At 36.7% G+C, this 22,546-nt stretch overlaps 1 protein-coding gene and 1 pseudogene across 2 annotated transcripts; both read right to left on the bottom strand.

Annotated features, from left to right (window-relative positions):
* Window positions 1–763: 763 nt before the first annotated feature.
* LOC113079639 (vesicle-fusing ATPase-like) lies at window positions 764–18,479 on the bottom strand. Of its 2 annotated transcripts, XM_026251881.1 has the most exons (22): window positions 18,372–18,468; window positions 13,957–13,974; window positions 11,469–11,554; window positions 10,011–10,110; window positions 9,675–9,714; window positions 9,414–9,580; window positions 9,226–9,333; window positions 9,053–9,128; window positions 8,801–8,956; window positions 8,433–8,632; window positions 8,149–8,314; window positions 7,557–7,631; window positions 7,261–7,448; window positions 7,072–7,167; window positions 6,792–6,948; window positions 5,893–6,026; window positions 5,692–5,758; window positions 4,512–4,591; window positions 4,231–4,365; window positions 3,799–3,912; window positions 3,401–3,456; window positions 764–1,754 (listed from the first exon to the last, which is right to left on the bottom strand). In XM_026251881.1, the coding sequence occupies exons 1-22, from the start codon at window positions 18,381–18,383 to the stop codon at window positions 1,733–1,735; spliced, it is 2,253 nt and encodes a 750-aa protein (XP_026107666.1). In that variant the 5' UTR covers window positions 18,384–18,468; the 3' UTR covers window positions 764–1,732. The 2 variants fall into 2 exon arrangements, with proteins under 2 accessions (XP_026107666.1, XP_026107667.1); XM_026251882.1 differs by lacking the exon at window positions 13,957–13,974 and having other exon boundaries at window positions 765–1,754; window positions 18,372–18,479.
* Window positions 18,480–19,225: 746 nt separating this feature from the next.
* Window positions 19,226–22,169, bottom strand: LOC113079640 (26S proteasome non-ATPase regulatory subunit 11A-like; annotated as a pseudogene).
* Window positions 22,170–22,546: the final 377 nt, after the last annotated feature.

Here is a 22,546-nt window from a genome sequence, read left to right as displayed (position 1 = left end):
GTTACATGCAATGTAATGATCAGGGCTCCTTTGGAAGAGAAGAGATGAGCTGAGAAAAGAAAGCAAAACTGTCTTTACTTGATTAGTATAGCAAAATAATTATGTTAAAACGAGGAACCTGGATGGTTAATATTTTATCATTGCAGTGACATGCTTCATGAAAAACAAACAGAGACCCATCCGTCCAAATGTATTTTTAGTTAGATAAAAACAATACTATATACTGTACAATTCATAATTTAGGAGAGCATCTCAGACAGTATAATGCTACACTAAATGGACTCTGCTGCCACCAGCTGAATAAAACTGTGAGCTCAAAGACCTAAGCTATGGAGTAGCTCTTCATATATCTCATCAGTATTATGTTGCCAGATAAAGACATACAACTTTAAGATCAATTAATTAATTTAAATTAGATTCATTAATGCCTAATGAATCACTGTTTTAAATGAATCCGTTGATTAAATGATTCAACAACTCATAAAAAGGCATGGAATAATACAAACACTGTGTTTTATCATTTAATTTAGATATATTAATATATATAAATAATAATATTAATAAATTATATAATATATATATATATAATAATTCACTATATATATTAATAATAATTCATTAATTTATCTTTTTTAAAATGCATTATTAAAACAGTAATAGCATTAGAAGATCACTGTTGAGGCGGCAACATTAGCAAAGCAACGGAATGAATATTCAACAGCACAAAAAAAAGCGAACTCTTACTGAGAGCCAGGTTTTTTTTTTATGTATTTGATTTTATTTTTTATTGCAGTAACACACTTTTGCATCAGGCCGTGCATCTCCAGTAGTCATAACAGATCAAAGAGCTCTGGACATTGAACACTGGTCACAGATACCATACGAATGAATGGGAAAGCAAAAAAATATGTACATAAAACAAAGAATAATCATGAATATTCATTTAAAAAAAACAATATCTACACACACTACACTTACACAGATACATACAGCCACACAAATAAGTCCACTCGAAAGCTGATCAGTAGCCTCCTGTTGACACACACACACACACACACACACACACACAAACACACACACTAAAAGTGACCACAACAGATTATCAATCCACTGTAGAAATGATCAAGGCTGTTCTCAAAGTGCTGGCTTCTTCAACACTAGTTAACATAGATATACTGTACTGTATATTACCAGCTTTGATACTGTAAACCAAATCTACATTAAACTGAAGCAAATGAAACAAACTGAATCTGCATATTTTGAACCTCTGTACAATATCAAATAACACTGTGATCTATATATGATGTCTTCTTGTGTTACCACAACACAATCACAAAGGAAGTGTTCAGCGTATTCACACCACAAACAGCACAGCTCAGCGTTATATATATATATACACATTATACACACACACCAACATCTTTCTTATATCCTAGAGATTCACATGTTGCATGATATAGATTTATAGATATATGTTCTGCATCCAGCAGCATATATACACATTTTTAATCTGATTTTTTACATCTTAGTGGCTTCGTGTAGCTCAAAACGGATATTCATGTAACCAAACAGCGTACAGAAATATTACACACAGCACAAGGCGATATTTGATATTGGTTTGATATGAGGGACGGCTGTGTGATCTCCGTCAGGTTATCAGTATTGGGTGGAGTTTGCTTGTAGTTTCCTGGGGAACATGCAGTCAGGAGGAACAGCTTGGGCCTGTCTTCAGTTACTCTAGAAAACCACGATCTCTGCAGAGAGAAGGACGGAGCGTGAGGAGGCGCAGAGAGTTTACTCTGTGGGAGTTTTGGGTTTCACCTCAGCCCCTTGGTGTTTGGGTACAGTCCAAATTTACAGACAAGCTCTGGCACACAGACTCTGTGACTTTGATGGCTTCCATCTGAAAGTCAATCATTACCAATATTGACTCTTTCTCTAAGAGATAAAGTTCAAAAAGAACCATACTTTCTTTATTAATGCACATCTCTACTCTTATTGTGCATGTTCTTCAGATTCTTCCCTTTGAAGCTGGCATGAAATTAAAAGTTTTTTTCCCAAAAGCATGTTAATAATCTTATTGTGAATAATTCACACATGTATATTTCTTTTTTTATTATTATTATTATTTTTTAACTCTTTAATGTAAATGTCACAGCTTGATCCGGTTGCAAGATTAACACACCTGACTTGATTCTGGTATATAACGCCCACTGTCCAGTATCAACTGTTAAATTTGATTCATTTTTGTTTATTTTTGTTTACAGTATGATTCTTGTTATACTCATTAATTTTAGCCTATTTTACTCTGTATATAGAGGCTTAATTGATTAAAAAAAAACATTAGACACAAAAGGGCAAAATGAAAAAAAAAAAAAAAATCACTATTCAAATACCCAAATAATTTTAGATATTAATTTAAACATATTAACTTCTAGTAAAACCATCATGTGAAAACGATCCTTGTTGTGAAAACCGCAGCCCTTGAAATAACAATATGTGTGCACTCAATGTGGATGTGATTTATGTTGTTATCTCACTGAATATTTAAATGTGTGCTATAACATATCTAATAAGCACAGCATTAAAATGATCTATTATGCGTTGATATTTAAAGAACTGGGGTCAATATGGTTTTTTTTTTATGTCTCACCAAAGCTGCATTAAAATACAGGAAAAACTGTTATATTTAAAAAAAATATATATTAGAACAATTTAAAACTACTTTATATTATTGTCATAATTTTAAAATGTAATTTATTCCTATCATGTCAAATGAGGAAATATTTATTCTCATTATTAGTGTTGAAAACAGTCGATATATTTTTGCTTAATATTTTTGTTGGAAAACATGATATTTTTTTAGGGATTCATCTGTGAATAAAAAGTAAAAAAGAACAGCATTTATTTGAAAAAAAATTTTTTTTTAACATCATTAATGTCTTTACTGTTGTTTTTGATCAATTGAATGCATTCTTGCTAAATAAATAAAAAATCTTACTGACCCAAAACTTTTGCAAGCAGCTAAAGCACATGAAGAGGTCGGGTTCTGTCTGGCTTGGAATTTCTGTTGGACACTAGTTTTCAGGTTCTGTATCTTAAATAATGGGAAAAAACTAAGGATCAAGAAATTTTGAAGCAGCTACTCTCATGGCTTTAAATACAGCACACATCGTTAACATGACAACCTTGCCATCAGTTTTCACCAGCACAGTTAAATTCAGATGTGCTTGTTTTCATCCAGCCTGTCAATTAACAAAATCAAATATAAAGCAGACTTAATGCCTGTTTAACTCCCCATCATCAGGTTTGTGATCCATTGAGTCTGTAGATATAGCTCTTTTATTAGACTTTGTTGTGTCAAATATGCAACATATGATGAACCCAGAGGTGTACTCACGCTCCCTCGTCTTTGAGTAGAGAGAGGAACTTGCTGACTCTGTACGGCTGATCCATCTAGAGACGAGGGCAAACACAACATGCTATAAATAAACGTTCATTTTCTCGTATATGGTTCTCTGCATGTGACTCTGTCACGAGATGAAGTGCGCTCATGAAATTTCTAGACAGCACTTTAGATGAAGCGTCAGAATCTTCTACGCATGAAACAACTATAAAAAGCACCGAAAAGAAATTCAATTATTTAGACCCCAAATCAAGAAGCATGTTAGAAAACTACCAGAGCTCATTAAACTTCTAGTCCCCATGAATTAAAGGAGAATTTCTAGGTGAATACGTCTAGCAGAAATAAATCCAAAGGTTGAATGGGTTTGAGAGACTCAATAGACTAAAGCTTACCTGCAGAGACATCTCAATAAGCATGAGAAGCTTTTTAATGCCAATCGACACTCTTTTTCTTTTTATATGCTTGGCAATGGTGGTTCTCTCAGCATCTGTGAAGCTGCCCAGGAGCTTGTAATTAACAGAAACAAAAAATAGTAAGTATGATAATAACATTTTGTGCATGTAAATGAAGTGAGAGAAAGGGTGGTATCGCCCTCTACCGGCTAATGCTGAAACAACATAATGAAATAAACTAGATGCCATGTCTCCTGATGCCATAGATAGATAGATAGATAGATAGATAAATGGATAGATGGATAGATGGATAGATGATAGATGATAGATGGATGGATGGATGGATGGATGGATGGATGGATGGATGGATAGATAGATAGATAGATAGATAGATAGATAGATAGATAGATAGATAGATAGATTTCATCTCACCTCTAGAGCTTCAACCAGATGTTCCCCACTGGAGATATTGTGCACATGGATGGTGGTGCTGAACGCATTCAGCATCTCCATCTCCTGCAACACGTCTTTACGGCTGGTGGTGCCAATGATCAGCAGCTTACGGCCCTTATGGTAAACAGAAGAACACCGGACATTTTATGGCCAAAATCTAACAAGATAAATGCATTTGTTGATAGAAGATTAAGAAAAAGATTAAAAAAACCATCACATATGACCGAATATGACCCATATGTAGAAGTATCAGCATTTACATGAGGAGGAATCTTCTTCAGCAAAACCAGCAGGGCCTGAAGAACCAGGTTGGAGAAGCGAGGACCAATCGGCACGTAATCTGTTTCACCACACATAATTATTAGAATACCATTAATAGTGTAATATAGCAGTTTTGTTCCCCACTGTAAGTACAGAGTTATATCTTGTGCATTAGTTTTATCGAATACATTTAAAGGTGGGAGGGTCAATGAAAGACATGCTTGTCGACTTTAGTTAAAGATACCTAGTGAAAAATAATTATAACAGAATAGAATAGTTAATTCTAAGTATACTACACATACATTTACATATATATACTGTATATGCTTCATAAAAACACCCTGAAATTGTATTTATGGTATACTACACTGGTATATTTAAATCTGCTACAATGAAACAACTAATTTTGTACTTTTTAATTGTGCTGAAGTCAAACTAAAGATATGCTGAAGTATATAAGTGAAATTACTGCACGTAGACATCAGGTACTCTTGAAATATCTTGCATTCAAAGACTGATATTATTCAAAGCTCATACAATCCTCATCAATAGTGACATTAAAACACATTTGAAGCTTAATATTAAGAAATATGCGCTGTGCACAAGTAGTACTCCAAATTAAAATATATATTTTTTTTATCAGGAAGTCTCGAGCGATATGTCAGTAAATATGTTAAAATATTTTATAACTATACTTAGTATGAAATAAATGCATTTTAAATAAACTATATGGTATGTATTAGGGCACCCCCTTCTAATAATCAGGTTTGACTAATTTCCATGAGTACAGATCTTAATGTTAAAGCATATAAAGATATTCCTGGTGTTTGGTGATTAGTTTTTGGGGCAAGGTATAAAGATAGTTTTCTGCAGACTACTCAAGTTCTTCCACACTGACTCAATCAATCCTTTCATTTTAAATCTTGCCTTTGTCATCTTAGAATAAAAATAGGTTCCTGCCCAAGCTGTTGCTATACAATTAGAAGCACACAGTTCTCTAGAATAGCAATATATGCTTAAACATTGAGATTTGTTGTCATGGAAATTTTTAGTCAAATCTGTACATTAGAAGGGGCATATATATGGCAGTTTTCCCTGTTGAAGGGAATATTTAGATGTGGGAATATCCCCCTATTTAAAAAAACAAAATCAACAATTGAAATAACAAAACTGTCTAACCTAACAGACGCTCAATGTCATCAACCACGACACAGCTGAGCTGAGACTTGTAAGCATCGTCAAAGACCTGAGAAGAAATATGGAACATTTTTAATGATAGTGTGCAATACAATAACTTTGGCTTTGATTTAACTTTGATTATATGTGTAAAAATCTAACATTAAATTAAAATTTATGAGCATACAGTAAGTTAGCACGAACCTTCTTGATTGCCTGGCATTTGGAGATCTCTGAGAAGCCAATCATCTTGTCTGGAGAGCAGATCTTAATGAAGGGGAACTGCGAGTCCTCTGAGATTTTGGCAGCCAGGGCTGTCTTTCCACTGTGAGGAGATCCTGAGGCAAAAAACATGGTGCCAGGACTGAAAATCGTCTACATCGAACACAGAGTATATCTACCTAACAGGGTGGGACACTCTCACTACCATTTTGTAAATGTTAAAGCAAAACATTCTCAAAATAATGTTTATGGAATTTTCTCATAACACTAGATACATGTGTGTAATCTTCTTATGATGTTGTTTTCCCTTGAGGATTCTTGAACATTTTCATAATATCCAAATAAAATTTTTTGCAATGTTAGCATTCCTAGAACATTCTCATGGTGTTCTTTTATTCTTGATGAACATTCCAATAATGATGAGAGAACAACATTCTTAGAACATTCTCTGAACGTCATTATGACACTGAATGTTTTCATTTTTGGAGCATCCTTGTATTGTTATATGTACTTGATGAACTTTCTAATAATGTTAGGGCCTGGTGCTAATACTAGTAACGTTAATTTTTGCTGAACGTTTTCTTAATATTAGCATAAGATTCTGTGCGAAGGACATTGATGGAGCATTCTTACTGTGTTATGATGAAAAGTCAAGCTGATGATACATGGGGCAACTTTCTGAGAAAAAATTTTTAAGCAATATTTCTTGGGCACTTTACCACTGAGAACAAATTTCTATCTGGATATTTTAGATCGGACGTGGGCTCTGTGTATCACCTGGTTGCCTACCTACAATCGTGTTGCCCAAAGCTTGCCCCGGCAACATTGCTCAAAAAGTTGCCCCGTAGCCTCATACTTTGATGTTAGAAATGAAGGCTCACCCTCCAAAAGCACGGACACGAGTGGAGTGCGGTCACTGTTCTTGGTCTGCTGCACCAGCAGCTCTCCGTCCTCCAGGACTCGGGTCACTGGATCACCCCACTTAATGATGCCGTTCATGATGTAACTGGAATAGTCTTCCTGGTTGGTGCCAAAAGCCTAACAAAAGTTCAAGATAACATGGTTTCACTTGATAGGTTCAGCTACTACAAATGACTCTCTAAACTCTGCGATCCCTCTGCTGATGAAAGCTGTTAATTATTCAACAAGGCTGAAACTTACAGGTTTAATGTCATTATTCAAGGACGCCATGAAATCTGTTCGAGTGACTTTCAGCTTCTCCGCTCGCTCCATGTCCACCTCTACAGTAGATGTGGCCTGGAATACGATTCGATTCAGTTTAGACCTATCCAATGAAGTGTTTTGAAAGTATATCCCTGATAAGGAATATTTAGATCACTATACTTGTACCTTGATGAGGCGGTTCATGGCAGTAGACTGGGCTGCTCTGACCAGGCCCTCCAGTTCAGCTCCACTGTAGTTCTTGGTCTCAGCAGCCAGTTCTTTAACATCCACATCACCAGACAGGAGGTTAAAGTCACGCATCTTAGCTGTGTGAATGTTCAGGATCTGAACACGGCCCTTTTCATCTGGCAGACCTGGGTGATGAGACAAAGACAGAGACGTAAGAATGAGCAGTGATGGAGAGAGGGCTGAATCTTTCTTGTTGTTGTTGCTAAACAAAGGGCAAGTCTCTGAGGTCCTACCAATTTCCATCTTTACTTCAAATCGGCCAGGTCTCATCAAAGCGTCATCTATCAGGTCAGGCCTGTTGGTCATGCCTTTCAGACAAAGACAAAGGCACAGGTTAGAAAAAAAACGAAATAAAACAGACAGTATTTGAGAAAAATCTGTTTTTTCTGTGATTTTTCAAACATCACTTGACTGTTTCAAACCAACATACCAATTTCAATCTGCGAAGTTAATGTCAAAACAAAGGTTTATTAACTGTGTACATTATATGCATAATTATATTAATTAAATTCATATATAATAATATAAATTTATATATATATATATATATTTATATTTATATATAATATAATATATATGTTATTATATATTAATTTAATTAATACAATTATATAATAATATTTTATTTTATAATTTGTATTTTATTATATAAAGTTTTTTGTACATTACTCAATCTTTTTTCTTTTTTTCTTCAAAAATCACATTAGATTTGTGAAAAACTTGGTATGCAGTATTAAACTTTCTTTGCAATCTTAGATTTAGAGTTCTTTTATGACTACTAAATATTGCAAAGCAGCAGAGCATATATTAGCTGCCGTTCTTCACCGATGACGAGGATGTTGTTGAGTTGTTCCACTCCATCGATCTTGGACAGGAGCTGGTTGACCACAGTGTCGTGCACACCTGTGCTGCCGGCAGCTGTACCACGCTGCTTACAGATAGCATCCAGTTCATCAAAGATGATGATATGCAAGCCACTGTTAGCACCCAACTGCAGAGAAAAACACCAAATTACTGAATAATAAATACAGAGAAGAAAGTATACTATAGTACAATAACGAATGGTATCATAAGGAAAGTGAGTTTAACAGGATAGTTTGTCATCTCACCCTTTTCTGTTCCTCCTCAGCATCTGCGAACAGTTTCCTAATGTTGGCTTCAGATTCACCTACGTACTTGTTGAGGATCTCTGGTCCGTTGACTATCTTTGGCTCTCTGGCGTTCAGCATCTTACCGATCTGCCTTGCCATCAGTGTTTTACCACAGCCAGGAGGACCAAAGAGCAGGATGCCTTTCACATGCTTACAACCTGCAGAGAAAACAACTCACTTTTACAAAGAAAAAAAACACACACATTATCCACAATCAATGCATCTGAGTAATAAGTTTACAATGATTACAAAGACTGGACCGTTCTGGTGAAAGGATGCTTTTTATGAGATTGCACAACAAAATGGAAAGTGAAGACGGCACAAACCCATCTGCTCCACAATGTCTGGCGGGAAAACTCGAGAGGCGAAAGCCCTGCGGAAGATATCGGAGAACTCCTTGTCTAGACCACCGATGCCCATTTTCTCGAAGTTCCAGTCAGGGTTAATGATGGTCTGACGGGCTTCTCTGGTCTTGGCCTTGCCTGGTGAGGATGAGGACGAAGAGGAAAATTCAGAAATTAGTTACAAGGCTGTTTGTACGGCAAGAGAAACGTATTTTTAAGTGTGAAAAAACTCACCAACTAGAGTAAGGGACGAGCTCTCTGATTTTTCAAACATCACTTGACTGTTTCCAACCAACAGACCAGTCTCAATCTGAGAAGTTAGATGTCAAAATAAAGAATGATTAACTGTGTGCAATGATTAATGACATTTAATTGCAAATTCCATATTTCTGTTCACTTTTCAATACCTTTTGCTTTTTGCCAGATGCTGGTTCGCCCCTCAGTATGCTGGGGTCCATCGCCTCAATGTCCTTGATAACTAGGCCGAAGAGCTTGTCACAGAAACTGAAGACCAGCTATGACAAAAAAAGCATGTATAATTAAACATCAGATGCCATTTATTCTGTTTTTTTTTTTTTTGTGATGAGATCCTGACCTGCTGCCCCACAGTGAACGCCTGATTGTTGAAATGCTGAATAAACTCAGTAGCCATATTGTCCGAGTCGTAGGGACTGGAGTCGGTGCTCTTCTTCTGCAGAAAGTCAATCTCAATGGTCATGGCACCAATGCACTGCTTGGATTTGTCAAAGTTGTAGTTTGCCACTGAAATGACAGGAAAAAAAATGTTTTTTTGAGTATTTGATCTAAAAACTGTGTATTTTGTTTGCAAATGTTCAGCTAGGAGCCATGTACACACCTTCTATTTCTTGTCCGATGGACAGGCCTGCCCATTTCCTCTTTAAGAAAAAGTAAAAAGAGAATGAATAAAGCAGAAAAAAAAGTCCTTAAAAATACAAGCACCGTCTCATTATCTGCACTTAAAGGAACAGTTCGCCCCAAAAATGAAAATAATGTCATAATTTATTCACTATTGTTGCCGTTACAATCATTTCTTTTTTCTGTGGAACATAAAGTATTTTCAACAAAGCTTTAATCTATTAAATGTAAGTCAGTGGTAACCAAAACTGTGATTTTCTTTTGTCTTCTGTTGTGTTTGTGTCTGAAGTGAAAGATGTTGGCAGGAGTCTTGCACCTGTGGCAAACTGAAAGCGATGGTCCCAGGAAGCACAGAGTGGTGAGACTTGACTGTGAACACAAACTTGTGGGCGGGTGTTGTCCTCACAGACACATGCCTGGAGAGAGAAAGGCAGAAAATACTCAACTACAATGACACAAGGATCAACAGAAACTATGATATTTTATTTATTTATCTGGAAACATCACTATATCGAGAACTGCTTTATAACTGCACCAATCCTAGATAATCTGAGATTAGCAGATGGGATTATATGTGTGAACCACTGACAGTGGTTCTTTTATTTAGTAACTTTACATTGTGCAACAATTCATTCAGTTAAAGCACAAGTTAACCATAATCATGGATAATATATATTTATATATGTGATGACTAAATACTAAGGGTCTTACAGGAAGGATTGACCACTATCTTTATTGTTATTTCCACCAAAAATACACCAAATATATATATATTATTTATTACATGATACATCAATTTACATCACACATTAACATGCCATATATCAATATGACAACAGGAACCCACACAAATCAGCCCTCATGCTGTGATATTCTTGGACATGAGGCATCAGCAGGAGGCATTGCGGCAGACTCTGTAACCTGAGTTCATGTCTGGATTTATTCAGCATCCCAAGGACACACACACACACACACATTTATGGAAAACCATCAGCTCTGCTGCTGGAGCACTAATTATATGTATGAATATTTTCTTACAGTGTTAGATATACCTATATGATACACCTGCAAGAAGATATTGTGTACTACATGTTACATGTGATTAATAAGTATCCACAAATTTATATTAAGGGGCAGTATTTGCCCCATAGAAGTGATTTTCCAAGGGTAAATTTAACCCTTATACGGGTAATTCAAGCTTCTTCTTGTTTCAAGAATATAACTTTCTACTAAATCTATGAGAACATTTTTGGCCACACATTTTATATACATGAAACACTATGGTAACTTATATTTCTTAGCCCTTTTGGACAGGGGTCATCAAGGGTCGTCAGCCACAAACTGTGGGATGCACGGTGTGTTCTGACACTTTTCTATCATGGCCAGTACGTTTTTGAACAGTCTGAGCTACAATAGTTTTCTTGTGTTATTGGACTAGACATTGCTCCCCACGAGCAACACTGATCCTTCAGGACCAATGAACTTGACGCTGGTTCATCTGTTGTCTTTCCTTGCAACATTTTTGACAGCTGCCAACCGGGACCTGACTGACGACTGACCCAGTCATCTAACCATCACTATTTGCCACTTGTCAAAGTCACTCAGACCTTTTTAACTCGTTTTTCCTGTATCAAATGTATGAAATTCACGAACTAACTGTTCATTTGCTGCCTAACAGATGTCAAAGCATGTATTGGCCCTTCGTAACATGCAACTGGCTTCTGTGTGCAAATGTGATGAATGTGATGAGTCTGTGGTGTGGGTGAACACTCACTGTCCAGACTGCAGGTCTTTCTCACTCACGACCGCACAGTTCGTCAGTGACAGCTCATCTGTTGGGCATCGAGCCGCTTGCATCGTCTGCAGAAAGACAGATAATAATGAAGAGAGAGTGTAAGACAGTGAGAGGCGGAAGAAAGGTTTGCCTTATATGAGAATGAGACGTCTGAACTAGATGTTGAAGCTTAAAGGTGATGTGTGTAATTTACGTTTTGTTAAATGAGCCTTTCAGCAGTTAATTTCCCTTAGTTTTGAAATATCCTCAAATTTATTTGAGCAACTTGACAGAAAAAAATGGGCTCAACCAATGACGTGGGTTGGGGGCGGGGCTATCTGCCTGACTGGGGGTTAGGGGGAGTATTCAGTGAAACCTGTTTGAGAACTATCACCTTTGCAGTTTCACTTGGTGGAGACAGTGGCACAGAAATTACACACTTCAGCTTTAATATTTCCATCTTGCTAGATTAGCTCACTGGGTGTCATTTCTTATGAAAAGATCTTTCTCCTCATGAAAAATGTACAGTAAACCACACCATACGAAGGAGTTCCCATGATTCTCTGCAGAATTGTGAAAATGTAAAAACCCGTGGTGCAAAACAGCAAGATGGAAAGCTGTTTTCTACAGTGCAAGATGAAAACTGGTCCAACATTCGAAGCAGTGAGATTGTTGTTTTAAAGACCTCATGTAATCATCCCTTCCAGGATCACATGCATCGTGTTTTACTGCAATAGAGATCCTACAAACCCCAAACCAATAATACCAGGGGTTTGATATAAAGCATGTTAGATAACAACAAATGAGGCGATAAACAAAAAAGGCAAGGGAACAGTAATAAAAACACAATCATAAATCTGTCTCACCTGGGTAAATGAGAAACATGAAAGACAAATAAAATATTTTAACCAAAGACTGACCGTGAAGGTTCATGGGTGTTCTAGCTTTATTTGTTCCTTTTGATACCACTAGCCAAAAAAACATAAATAACACAGACCACAAAAGAACATGCAAAGGAGAGCTAATTGAAAAGCAGATCTTCACAATACCGAAAGAAAGAAAATGAATGACTCAACCAGAAAACAAAGCTTCAGTGACAACAATTAGACATTAAGAGAACAAAACATAGACAGGTGAGATTTTTAAATGCTTTTTTCCCTCAGGTAGATAAAGCTAAAGCACTTCAAGAAGCCAAATTTTCACTAAATTACCAAAATGGAACAAATGACGGTCAGACAGAGAAATTTACTTCTGAATGCATCACAATCCTTGGAACATTTAAAGAGAAATTTCAGGGATTTAGCATCCTGAAGTATTGATTATCCTGTAAAAGATTCTGGCAATAAAGATTAAACATGAAAATGATTTAACAATGAACGAAGACATGACTATGCTTTTTCTGTACATAATAAGGAACACTTGTCTACAGAACAGCACAAGATGGAAAAATAGAAATAAACACTGAACTAAAGCAAATGTATGAGAAAGTTAATAACACGCTCTGACAAAAAGTGCAAATCTTGGTCCCTTATTTAAGATTTAGAGTAGTACCTTGATGGTACATATTAGGCACTTATATATACTTTTTAGAGGTTTTGTTTTAGATGAGTGGCAACCTGTTTTACTCCTAAAGGTACAATTTTTGCACAATTCTTTTCTGTCAGTGTTATTAAAGTCACAGTGAAAGTTGTGATTGTGCTTTCTTCCCTATTGTGACACACATCTGAGCGAAATGGCTTTTCAAATAATTCACTTGTGAATTGCAAACATGGACAGATTGCTGGATGGGAAGAGGAAGTTGATGTAATTAAATAAACAATTACTGAATTTAAAAAAACAACAACAAAGTAATCATGTTCACAGATAAAAGTAAACAATGCACTATTCCGCTGAAGGAAAAAAACAACAACAGAAATGATTACTTGGTGACTTGAAAGGCAAGATTGCTGGATGTTTTCCAGTGTGATGCCAGGAAACAGAACTAGAGGACAGTAAATGGCTCTTTGAGGGTTTGTATCTGATTCAAAGCCTGGGTGTTTATGTTAACACAACAGGCTGACATAATCCAGTTAACGAAGTGCGGTCCAGCAATTAGACCTATTTTAGTTGCAGGTCAGAAAAGCAATAATCCATGGCTCCCTGCCAGCACACATGATAAACTCGCCACAGGCCCTCGCACCATTCAGTCGTTACAGCTGGCCCTTTAGTGCTCAACCTCAAATCAACCTTTATTTGTCCTGAGAGTGAAAACACAGGCGGATGATCTTGAGTTGGATGGTTTGTGTCAATGGTTTGTGTCTATGGCACTGAACCGCTGTAGTGCTCCCTCGAGTCATTGCTATCAAGAAGGGCCATAGCAATAGGGGTTACAGCCTGTCAGCTCTCAGGACACTAAGGTCGATGCAGAAAGCTAGTGCAAGTGAAGCATACAGCTCAATCCAGCAAGCGAGACAAGCAGCGGCAGAGGGCATTCAGAAAGCATACATACCTTGAAAAATATTACAACCTTGGGGGCCAATGTATGCACGCAAGCAAGAGGGAAGGCAGAAGGACATAAAATAAATAGTTGAGACAGCCAGCACCACACTGAGCCGAAGACAGCATGTGGCTGAGAAACAACAGAGTGTGCAGCATGAGGCAGCATGCAGAGCAGAATCAGGATCAACTGCAAGTGTGCTTGAAATCAAATCGCAGGCAAACCAAACCTTGACGTGGTAGAGGAATGTGTATGAACTTTCACCAGTCATTTGAAATATGAAAAATTGCATTAATAAGACTTAATGCACATGTTGAAAAGTACATCACATGTGAACACACTTCATCATGTCAGTGGAGAAATTAAAGCAAAAACATGTGGGAAAACAGAAATAGATAGCAGAAGTTTTTGGCGGCCAAAATCAGTACTTACAAAAAAAAAAAAATACAAAAAATAAAAACATAAAAAAAATAAAAATAAAAAAATAAATAAAGAAAATAAAAATAAAAATAAAAAAATATATAATATAATATAATATAATATAATATAACATAATATAATATAATATAATATAATATAATTAAAACGTTTGGGGTTAGTAAGATTTTGTTAAAAAGAATTACTTCAACAAGGATGCTTTCGTTTGGTCAAAAGTGACAGTAAAGACAATTCTAATGTTTCAAAAGCGTTCTGTTTCAAATTTTCTTCTTTTTGACTTTTCATCAGAGATGTGATCTTTTTAATCTATTCATCAGATAATACTGAAAAAAAAAACATGTATAATGGTTTCCATAAAAGTGCGAAGCAGCACAACTTTTTCACCACTGACAATTATAAGAAATGTTTCTTGAGCAGCAATATTAGCATATTAGCATAAGGCATATAAGAACGATTTGACATCGTGGTATATGATTCGACAACTGTGGTATAATTCAGCACTGAATAAACATAATAAAATGCTGCATGCTATTTCATCAGTCAGTCTACTGAGTACAAATCTAAGTCAAGCAGCACTGCTCTCTGTGTATAATGAGGCTGGGCCTCTGGAGAGATATTCAATGAGGAATGAGGAGAAGCCTGATCAATACTGTCGAGAAGAAACACCACGTCCTGTCACACTAACAAACTAATGACTTTATCTACCCTGAGGGTTTGGTTAAGCATTATTAGTTTCCATGGCCATTTCATAAGCAGCACATATCACAGAGTTAAAGGTTGAACCTATGCAGAGATTTCAGACATTTCAAATAGCTAGACTACTGAATTACACCGGGAGGCAGGGGTGGCTTGTATTACATTTGGTTTATGGATTGTACCCCTGATATATCACACTTAATGGAGGATGAGCCTTATCATATCATATAGCATGCAAGACATGAAGAGTAATATAGGACAAATAACACAGAGAAAACCTCTCCTCTTAAACCTCCATATCATGTAAATGATGCAGCTCATCGAGCTTCCTTATTGGTCAACCACAAAAGGCTAAAGGCTGTTAACATCAAGGATTATATAGCAAACTATAACGATAACAACAAAGGGGAATGATATGATTGGAATCCCTTTCAGAATACACTTGACTTTAAAGAGCTTGAGCACTTTAGCAAAACATGCTTATAATAAACAAGGAATCCATGTGTTTGGTATGGACACTAATGTTATTATGATTAGAGTTATTATTATAGTTTTTGGTGTAAACTGGGCGGGCTTTAAATAAAAATCATTCTGAGAAAAACTACAGTCAGAGCAGAAAAATAAATAAAATGCATTTTATTAAAGAAAACCTAAAAAGGTGAATAAAAAAAATTAACATTAAATGAGTCTGATGTAAATGTTATATCACTGCCATGACTTGCAATTCCTGAAACACATTTCAAGCTTTTTTTCTAATTCATCAATTGCTTTAAATTACCCCAGAGGGAGATCCTAGTTGAAATAATTTCCTGAGCAGAATGAAACATTTTAATCACTTTTTTTTTTTTTTTTTTTTTTTGCTCATGTGGAATGCATTCAGCTGCTTGATGTAAAATAATTGCATGATGAAGATTGCTGCTTTTGAGTTAATTGAAGTAAGAAGCCTTTAATGTTTGCAAAGACTGGCTTTAATGGGTAAAATGTAGACTGAAGAAAGAAAGAAATGCCAAAATGCTGATTTAAAATGTATTGATGATAAGAAACCTCGTATGATGTCATTTAGCTGTGTGGCATTCACAACAATAAAACATAGCTTTCATGCAGGGCCTTTGATTTGAGCTGCAACTGATGGGGAGGATTTCTCAACAATATCCATTTAGTTTTAATATACTTTAGAGCTTGGCCAGTTATTCTAGAGCCTGTGACACACACAGAACACTAATTTAAAAAGCTTTACCTAGGAGTCATTTTTTATTAAATAAATAGATGTACAGTATATAAGTACTACAGGAGCATTTATTTAAAGCAGAGGAAATGGAAATTAAAGAGGAAATACTCTTAAGAGACATCCAGTACTCATGGGAGACACTCACAAAGGAGAATCTCATATTCCTTTGGTTCATCATAATAGATATTGAGCAGAACTCACTGTATCTCACATATATCTGTAGAGAGCAGTATGACAGACACAACCAGACTATGTATCATTCATACACTTTCTGTGAAGGCAGTGAAGTATTAAGTCATTTAACACTGAGCTGAACTCTGTGGGTGAACATACCCACACAAAGTTTGTCTGGCTTAGTCTAGTTTGATCAGTGCAGCTTACATGAAATATATCATAAAAACCAATAGAATGAATGAATTGTTCTGCATTTCCAATGTTTACTCTCTCTATTCTCATCTTGAATTATTCTTCTTGTGTAAAATCACACCAGGGAACATATTGGACTTAATAAAACAATTGATACTGAGTGACTCATAAATGCTCATCTTTTCCTACAGTTGTTCGTGGGTGTGTGACAGGCATTCACACATTTCTGAGCAGCTTTCACCTGCTCTTTCACTGGCATGTCCTCTCCTACCTTAAGCATACTAAAGCCATTAAATACAGTGACAACTACAGCTATGCATGTGTATATAACACACACACACACACACACACACACAACAATAATGGTGTGTAGGCAGATTGCATTAAAAAATATATAATTTAGTCTACCAAAAATTATAGCTGTTTCTTTTTATTGCATTTTGATTGTGCCTAATTGTCTCATTACATCCCAAATACCTATTTTGTTTTATTAATGTCACTATAACATTTGGCTTAATTAAAATCCCCGGTATACTGCAGTGCATTTAGAGAGTACATGAACTACATGTTCTCCCATTTTATTTGTAATGATAATTAAAAAGACAAACAAACATCTCTCTCTCTCTCTAAATATATTATATAAAAAACATTAATAAATAAATATTATATAACTACATAATTAAGATTAGTGCTATTTATAAATGTTATTTATATTACTTTATTAATAATATGATATTGAATGAATTGAGTCAATAAGCAAGTAAATAAATAAATAAATAAGGACATGAAAAACTGAAATCTCAGTTTATCCACAGATTAAACTCATAAAAGCATGTGCTCTCGCTGAGCTCTACAGAGCTCCATCCTGCAGCAGCTTTGCGCACATAATATATCTATTTCGTATTAGTGGGGCGATGTGTTTCTGTGGATATTTTGAAGCGAAAGCACGATTTTGCTCGGGAAATCGCAGAGTTGGCTCAATGCGAGCTCTCGAAGCAGAAACAGTGTGATGTGATGGCCATGTCAAGGTTAAACCCGCTGAACGAGCACAGTCCAGTTGTTTCACTCTTCATGACAGCGTTCTGCAGCTCAGAGTTGCCTACGGTCCATGGATACTGTACACATACATTAACACACATCTTAAAAAATTAATGAGACAACCGCCTGCTGGTTGGTTCATGTTGTACCGAATCGATGGCCTAAAAGCAAATGGACAACCACCTCGGTTCTATTTTAGGCTTGTGCCTGTTTACCGATGGGCTCGGGCTAGAAACAATCACAACCGTCACCAATATTTCACGGTTCACACAAACGCTGGGAAATAAATGAATGTGCCACCATCGAGATTGAAGTATTCTTGGGGCTTATTATTATTAGGCTTCTGTTCAAAGCTTCCCGCGTATCCTTGTGTGGAAGCCATATAATAGCAGGCTATGAATAATAATGCACACCAAACAGCAGCAATATTCGCTGCAGACCTGCGTCTGTGCTCTCAGGTGACCGTATCGCCACCTGCTTCTGGCTGTAGGCTGGTTACACAAACTGGAAAGGATTTTGTCTTGTTTATTTTAAAAGAAGAAACTAAAGTTCTTCTCCAAAGCGATTGTTGTGAAATATTAGGTTACATTTAAACTCAGCGCTAATTATTAATGTCGTATAAGCTTAATCGTTTAATAATTCAAATGGAAGAATATCTTACCCGGGTCGCCATGTTTGCGTTAGGTGATGCTGTTCGGAAGAGCTCCACACGGCAGTACTAGAGCAGCACTGCAGCAGCGGACAGCGACACACCAGAGAACTGCGCATGCGCGATTCTCGCACAGCTGATGGCGACTCACTTCTGTGAATCGAGTCTTTTGAACACTTCGTTCCAGAGAATCGTTTAAAAAATGAGTCAGTTGTTCTTTAGGTTATCGTGTAGTTAATGATGTCATGGATTGGCGTAGTGTTCTTAAACGTTCTAAGGTCATATTTAGAACATACTGAAGTTTGTTAGGTTATTACAATTTCACGGTCCTAGTTTAGTTTGTTGCAGCCATGATGACTTAGCTCATTTACAAATCTAGAATCTATGTTATTCTTTGTTGATACCAATTCATACGTACAATCTCAATCATTTACATGAAATACTTCAATTAATTTGCGTCACAAAACTCAAGACCTTTTGTTTGTGTAAACGTAATAAACACCAAAGCGACCAAAGTTAATTTGATTCTCTCTGCTCACTGTGAATGGGACATGGAATAAAGCAAATGATCCAATTCAAATCAAGATCAAATCATTTCGTTTTGTGAACTGGTTATGTGTGTAATCAACTCTCAAAATCATACAATTGGTTGTAAAAGGGTATTAACAGACCTCACGACTGTGAAAACAGGGGCATTCACACTTTCCAGGTAAATCAACAAGCACTCTTACTTGCAGCCAACTTAATATTAAGCTGTGAGAAGAAGAAAAAAGTACTACAATCATTTACACAAGCACAAACAAAATCCCCAAAAGATGCCAATCAGGTGCTCTGAATCCTAGGACCTCATACAGAAGCACTCAGAGTCTTGTTCTCTTGGTGACTTTATTATGTTTTTAGCGTTATAAAAAAGGGCAATTGCATGACAGGCCAGACAGAGGCGCTTGGCAACGGTATGTACAAAGAGGAAGGAGGAGGACGGGCAGGAATGCACAGGCCAGGTAATGACAACAGCTCACGACCCTGTCCTGACGACAGCATCTTATCACAATTTTTCCACCCAACATAAAAAGTCCAAGTATGCTGTCCACACGAGAGGTAGGCCTGGAGTGAGGCCAAGGGCTTCCTTAGCGGACCGGAGTTGGGCCTAAAACCGTTCGATTGGTGATGCAGGGAATCTTGTCAACAGATCAACACAATGGCCCCTGGATTTGCAAAGGAACTGAATCACACTCATATCAGCTTTGTTCTATGAGAGATCTATGTAAATATATTTCAGATGAGAGTTATAATGCAAGTGAGTTTTTATTTCTTTGAAGATTCCCTGATGGCCTATTAGGCACAGCCAAGATACAAAGAAATGCATTACCAACAGAAAAAAAAAAGGTGGAAAAAGTGATCCCATAGTAGTAGAAGTAGTTTGTCCATTGAGGAAGGTGGTAAAAAAACATGTCCAACTGAAAGCCAGAGAGGACAAAAGCAGGAGTCAGTCCATTTTTGGGGTGTTAAGACTTATTTTTTGACTTGATGTCTGCATCACATCCCCCTCCCCTTCCCTCAGAGTCCCCCGCACTGGCCATGCTCTCAGCTGCAGGGTCCACTGCTCAACCTGCACAAAAGACAGAACTGAGATCAGCCGAGATGAGTCATTTTTCAATGTAACGCCATGTCACTCTGAGATGTATCAAGAATATGCACAAAGCACAATTTGCACTTGCCTATGTTAATTTCTTGGCTTTGTTGTAGAGCGAGTCCACTACTTTGCTCATGTTCTGAATTGTTTCAAGGGCGACTTCATATGTTTTGTCTACTGGAGGTTCATCAAATACAATCAGGACACCTTCCCCTTGGTCAAGGATTCCTAAATGCATTGAGAAAGCCACATTATAACTCCGTAAAAACATCTGGAGGGACCACTAATATTTAATTTTATAACATAACATGCATGTTTGACTAGGGCTGGGTACAAATATAGACCATCATGTAGCGCATCCAGTGAAGCCCAGTTATGTGAACTCTGTGACTGATTTTATCAAGCAGAATGCAAACTGAATGAGTTACAGAAGATTTTTAACTCCCTGCATGCTTCGCTTTGGACTGTAAAATAATTTGTTCAAATTAAATGTTACTAATACGGTTTTGAGTTCATTTTATTTTTTCTTAATATATTAATGTTTTTAATTCAGTAATGTTTCATCTATACCAGATATATAAGCACAGTTTATAGTTTCGTTTATATTGAGAAACAAAAGTAATCATTAATTCATCAGTAATTAAATCATTTTTATAAATAAATAGTAATAAAATCAAGTCACTGGGTTTTACAGTATAATTCACAGCATTAGTAGAGAGAATCTTTTTCATTTCTAATGAAATTATACCCAAATAGATCACAGAATCAAATGAAAATCAGAATCAAATACGTGAATCTGCATTTACACCCAGCACACTTATCAAGTTAAAGACAAGGACGATTGGCGTACCGTGGAATTTCTGGTCTAAAATCATCTGTGACAGTTTCCTTTCAACATCCCCCTGAAAAGACAATGCATGAGAAAGGATGAGAATTGCTCAAAACAAAACTGCACGCATGGCAATAAATGAACAGTAAGAATTTGCTTGCCATTTAAGAGGTTAAGGCTTGTTATAATTGCAAATTCGAGGGGACAAGTCCTTACCTTGGAGAGTTTTATAAGCTCAGAAATGTGTTCAATCTGTCGGCATTGAAGAACAATTTTAGTGTACAATGTCCATGTTTTAAAGCACACATAACCTCACACTGAGGTAAACCATGTCATTACCTGCACTCTGGAGAAGGGCTCGCATGACCCTTATGAGGTTTTGTTCCAGCAGATTGTCGTAGAGTTTGGCCAGGTGGGTGCTGATGATGGGATCCCTCCGCAGCTCAGCTTTGTACTCTGTTAAAGCCTGAATACAGATCAGAGAAAAGGACATTAAATATGAAAAATAAATGTAAAAACAAGAAAACAAGAAAACATTTTAGGTCTCTGACCCACCTTCTCAAAGTCTGCAAGTGACCTGTTCTTGCTAGGCTTGGGCCACACATTTAAGTGCATCTGTCTACAGAAAGAGAGAGACAGGACAAGTTAATCCACATAATCCTCTGCCAACAGACAAAACAGAAAAACATCACCTTGTCATGCAGCACACGGGGTCAGGTGCTCTGACTGAGAGCATATTAGAGGGCACTATATGGAAGTCAAAATGGTTGGATACTATGAAATGTGTGCAGCAGGCTGGGATGGTATATTTAATGTCAGTTCCACCACAGGCTGTCATTTAATCCTCAATAAAAAAAAATAAAAAAAATTTGAAATGTATTTGAAAGAGGTCTATTGTGCTAAAAAAAAACAAACAGTAAACCAGTAATATTGTGAAATATTACTACAACTGAAAAATAACTATATCTATTTGAAATATATTATAAGATGTTATGTATTCCTGTGTTACACAGCTGAGATCGAGCTCAGCTCAGACATCTACCTGTCTGCCAGCATATCTGAGGGCAAGCTTTCCACTGGTCAGGGCCTGTACATCCTCTGGCCTGTGAAGACAGACATACAGGGTTTAACACCTTCAAAGTGTTTAATGAAGAAAGAAAAAAAAAAACGTGAGAGACAATAGAAAACCCCGGGACTCACGAGTTGAGCATGATCTTGCAGAGGAGCATGTACTTGAGTGCCAGTGAATGGCACGGGGAACTGTCATAGAGTCATAGCTTCAAAAGCCTCATAAAAGTATGAATATCGCTGTCTTCCAGTCCTTTCTCCTCAGCAGCGTGAATAATGCCTGCAAAGGAAAAAGAAAAAAAGAGGACGTGAAGCACTCAGTACAATTAACAATGTGGTAGGTAAATCCGAAATTCCCACATTGACAAATCGGGTAAATCGTTATGTATGCATGAAATGTTTCCCCTCCATTTGCTCAGCTTAAGTAATGCACACAACTATTAATTAAACATTAGCAGGAAGATGGCTCAGTACCGATAATGCAGGATGAAGAATGGCTACTATACTGTAAAGGTGCGTCCCCACTGATACAGAGCCAAGCATTTCAATTCTTTCCTATGGGAGTTGAATTCACACTTGCACAGTAAATTGTATGATTTACAGTGGCACTGGGAAAAGCATTGAGAGAATCAAAAAGGTTGGAAAATGCTTGATTTT

Source organism: Carassius auratus, unplaced genomic scaffold, assembly GCF_003368295.1.
Source record: "Carassius auratus strain Wakin unplaced genomic scaffold, ASM336829v1 scaf_tig00028889, whole genome shotgun sequence".
Classification (NCBI taxonomy): domain Eukaryota; kingdom Metazoa; phylum Chordata; class Actinopteri; order Cypriniformes; family Cyprinidae; genus Carassius; species Carassius auratus.
This window is presented reverse-complemented; position numbering and strand designations above follow the sequence as displayed.

What these genes read in the sequence shown, in the direction of transcription:
- LOC113079639 (XM_026251881.1), bottom strand. An exon ending in AGACATTGTGGAGCAGATGG is followed by an intron (nt 8,633 to 8,800) that starts GTTTGTGCCGTC and finishes TTTTCTCTGCAG; the next exon opens with GTTGTAAGCATGTGAAAGGC. An exon ending in CTACTCAAAGACGAGGGAGC is followed by an intron (nt 1,755 to 3,400) that starts GTGAGTACACCT and finishes TTCTCTCTGCAG; the next exon opens with AGATCGTGGTTTTCTAGAGT.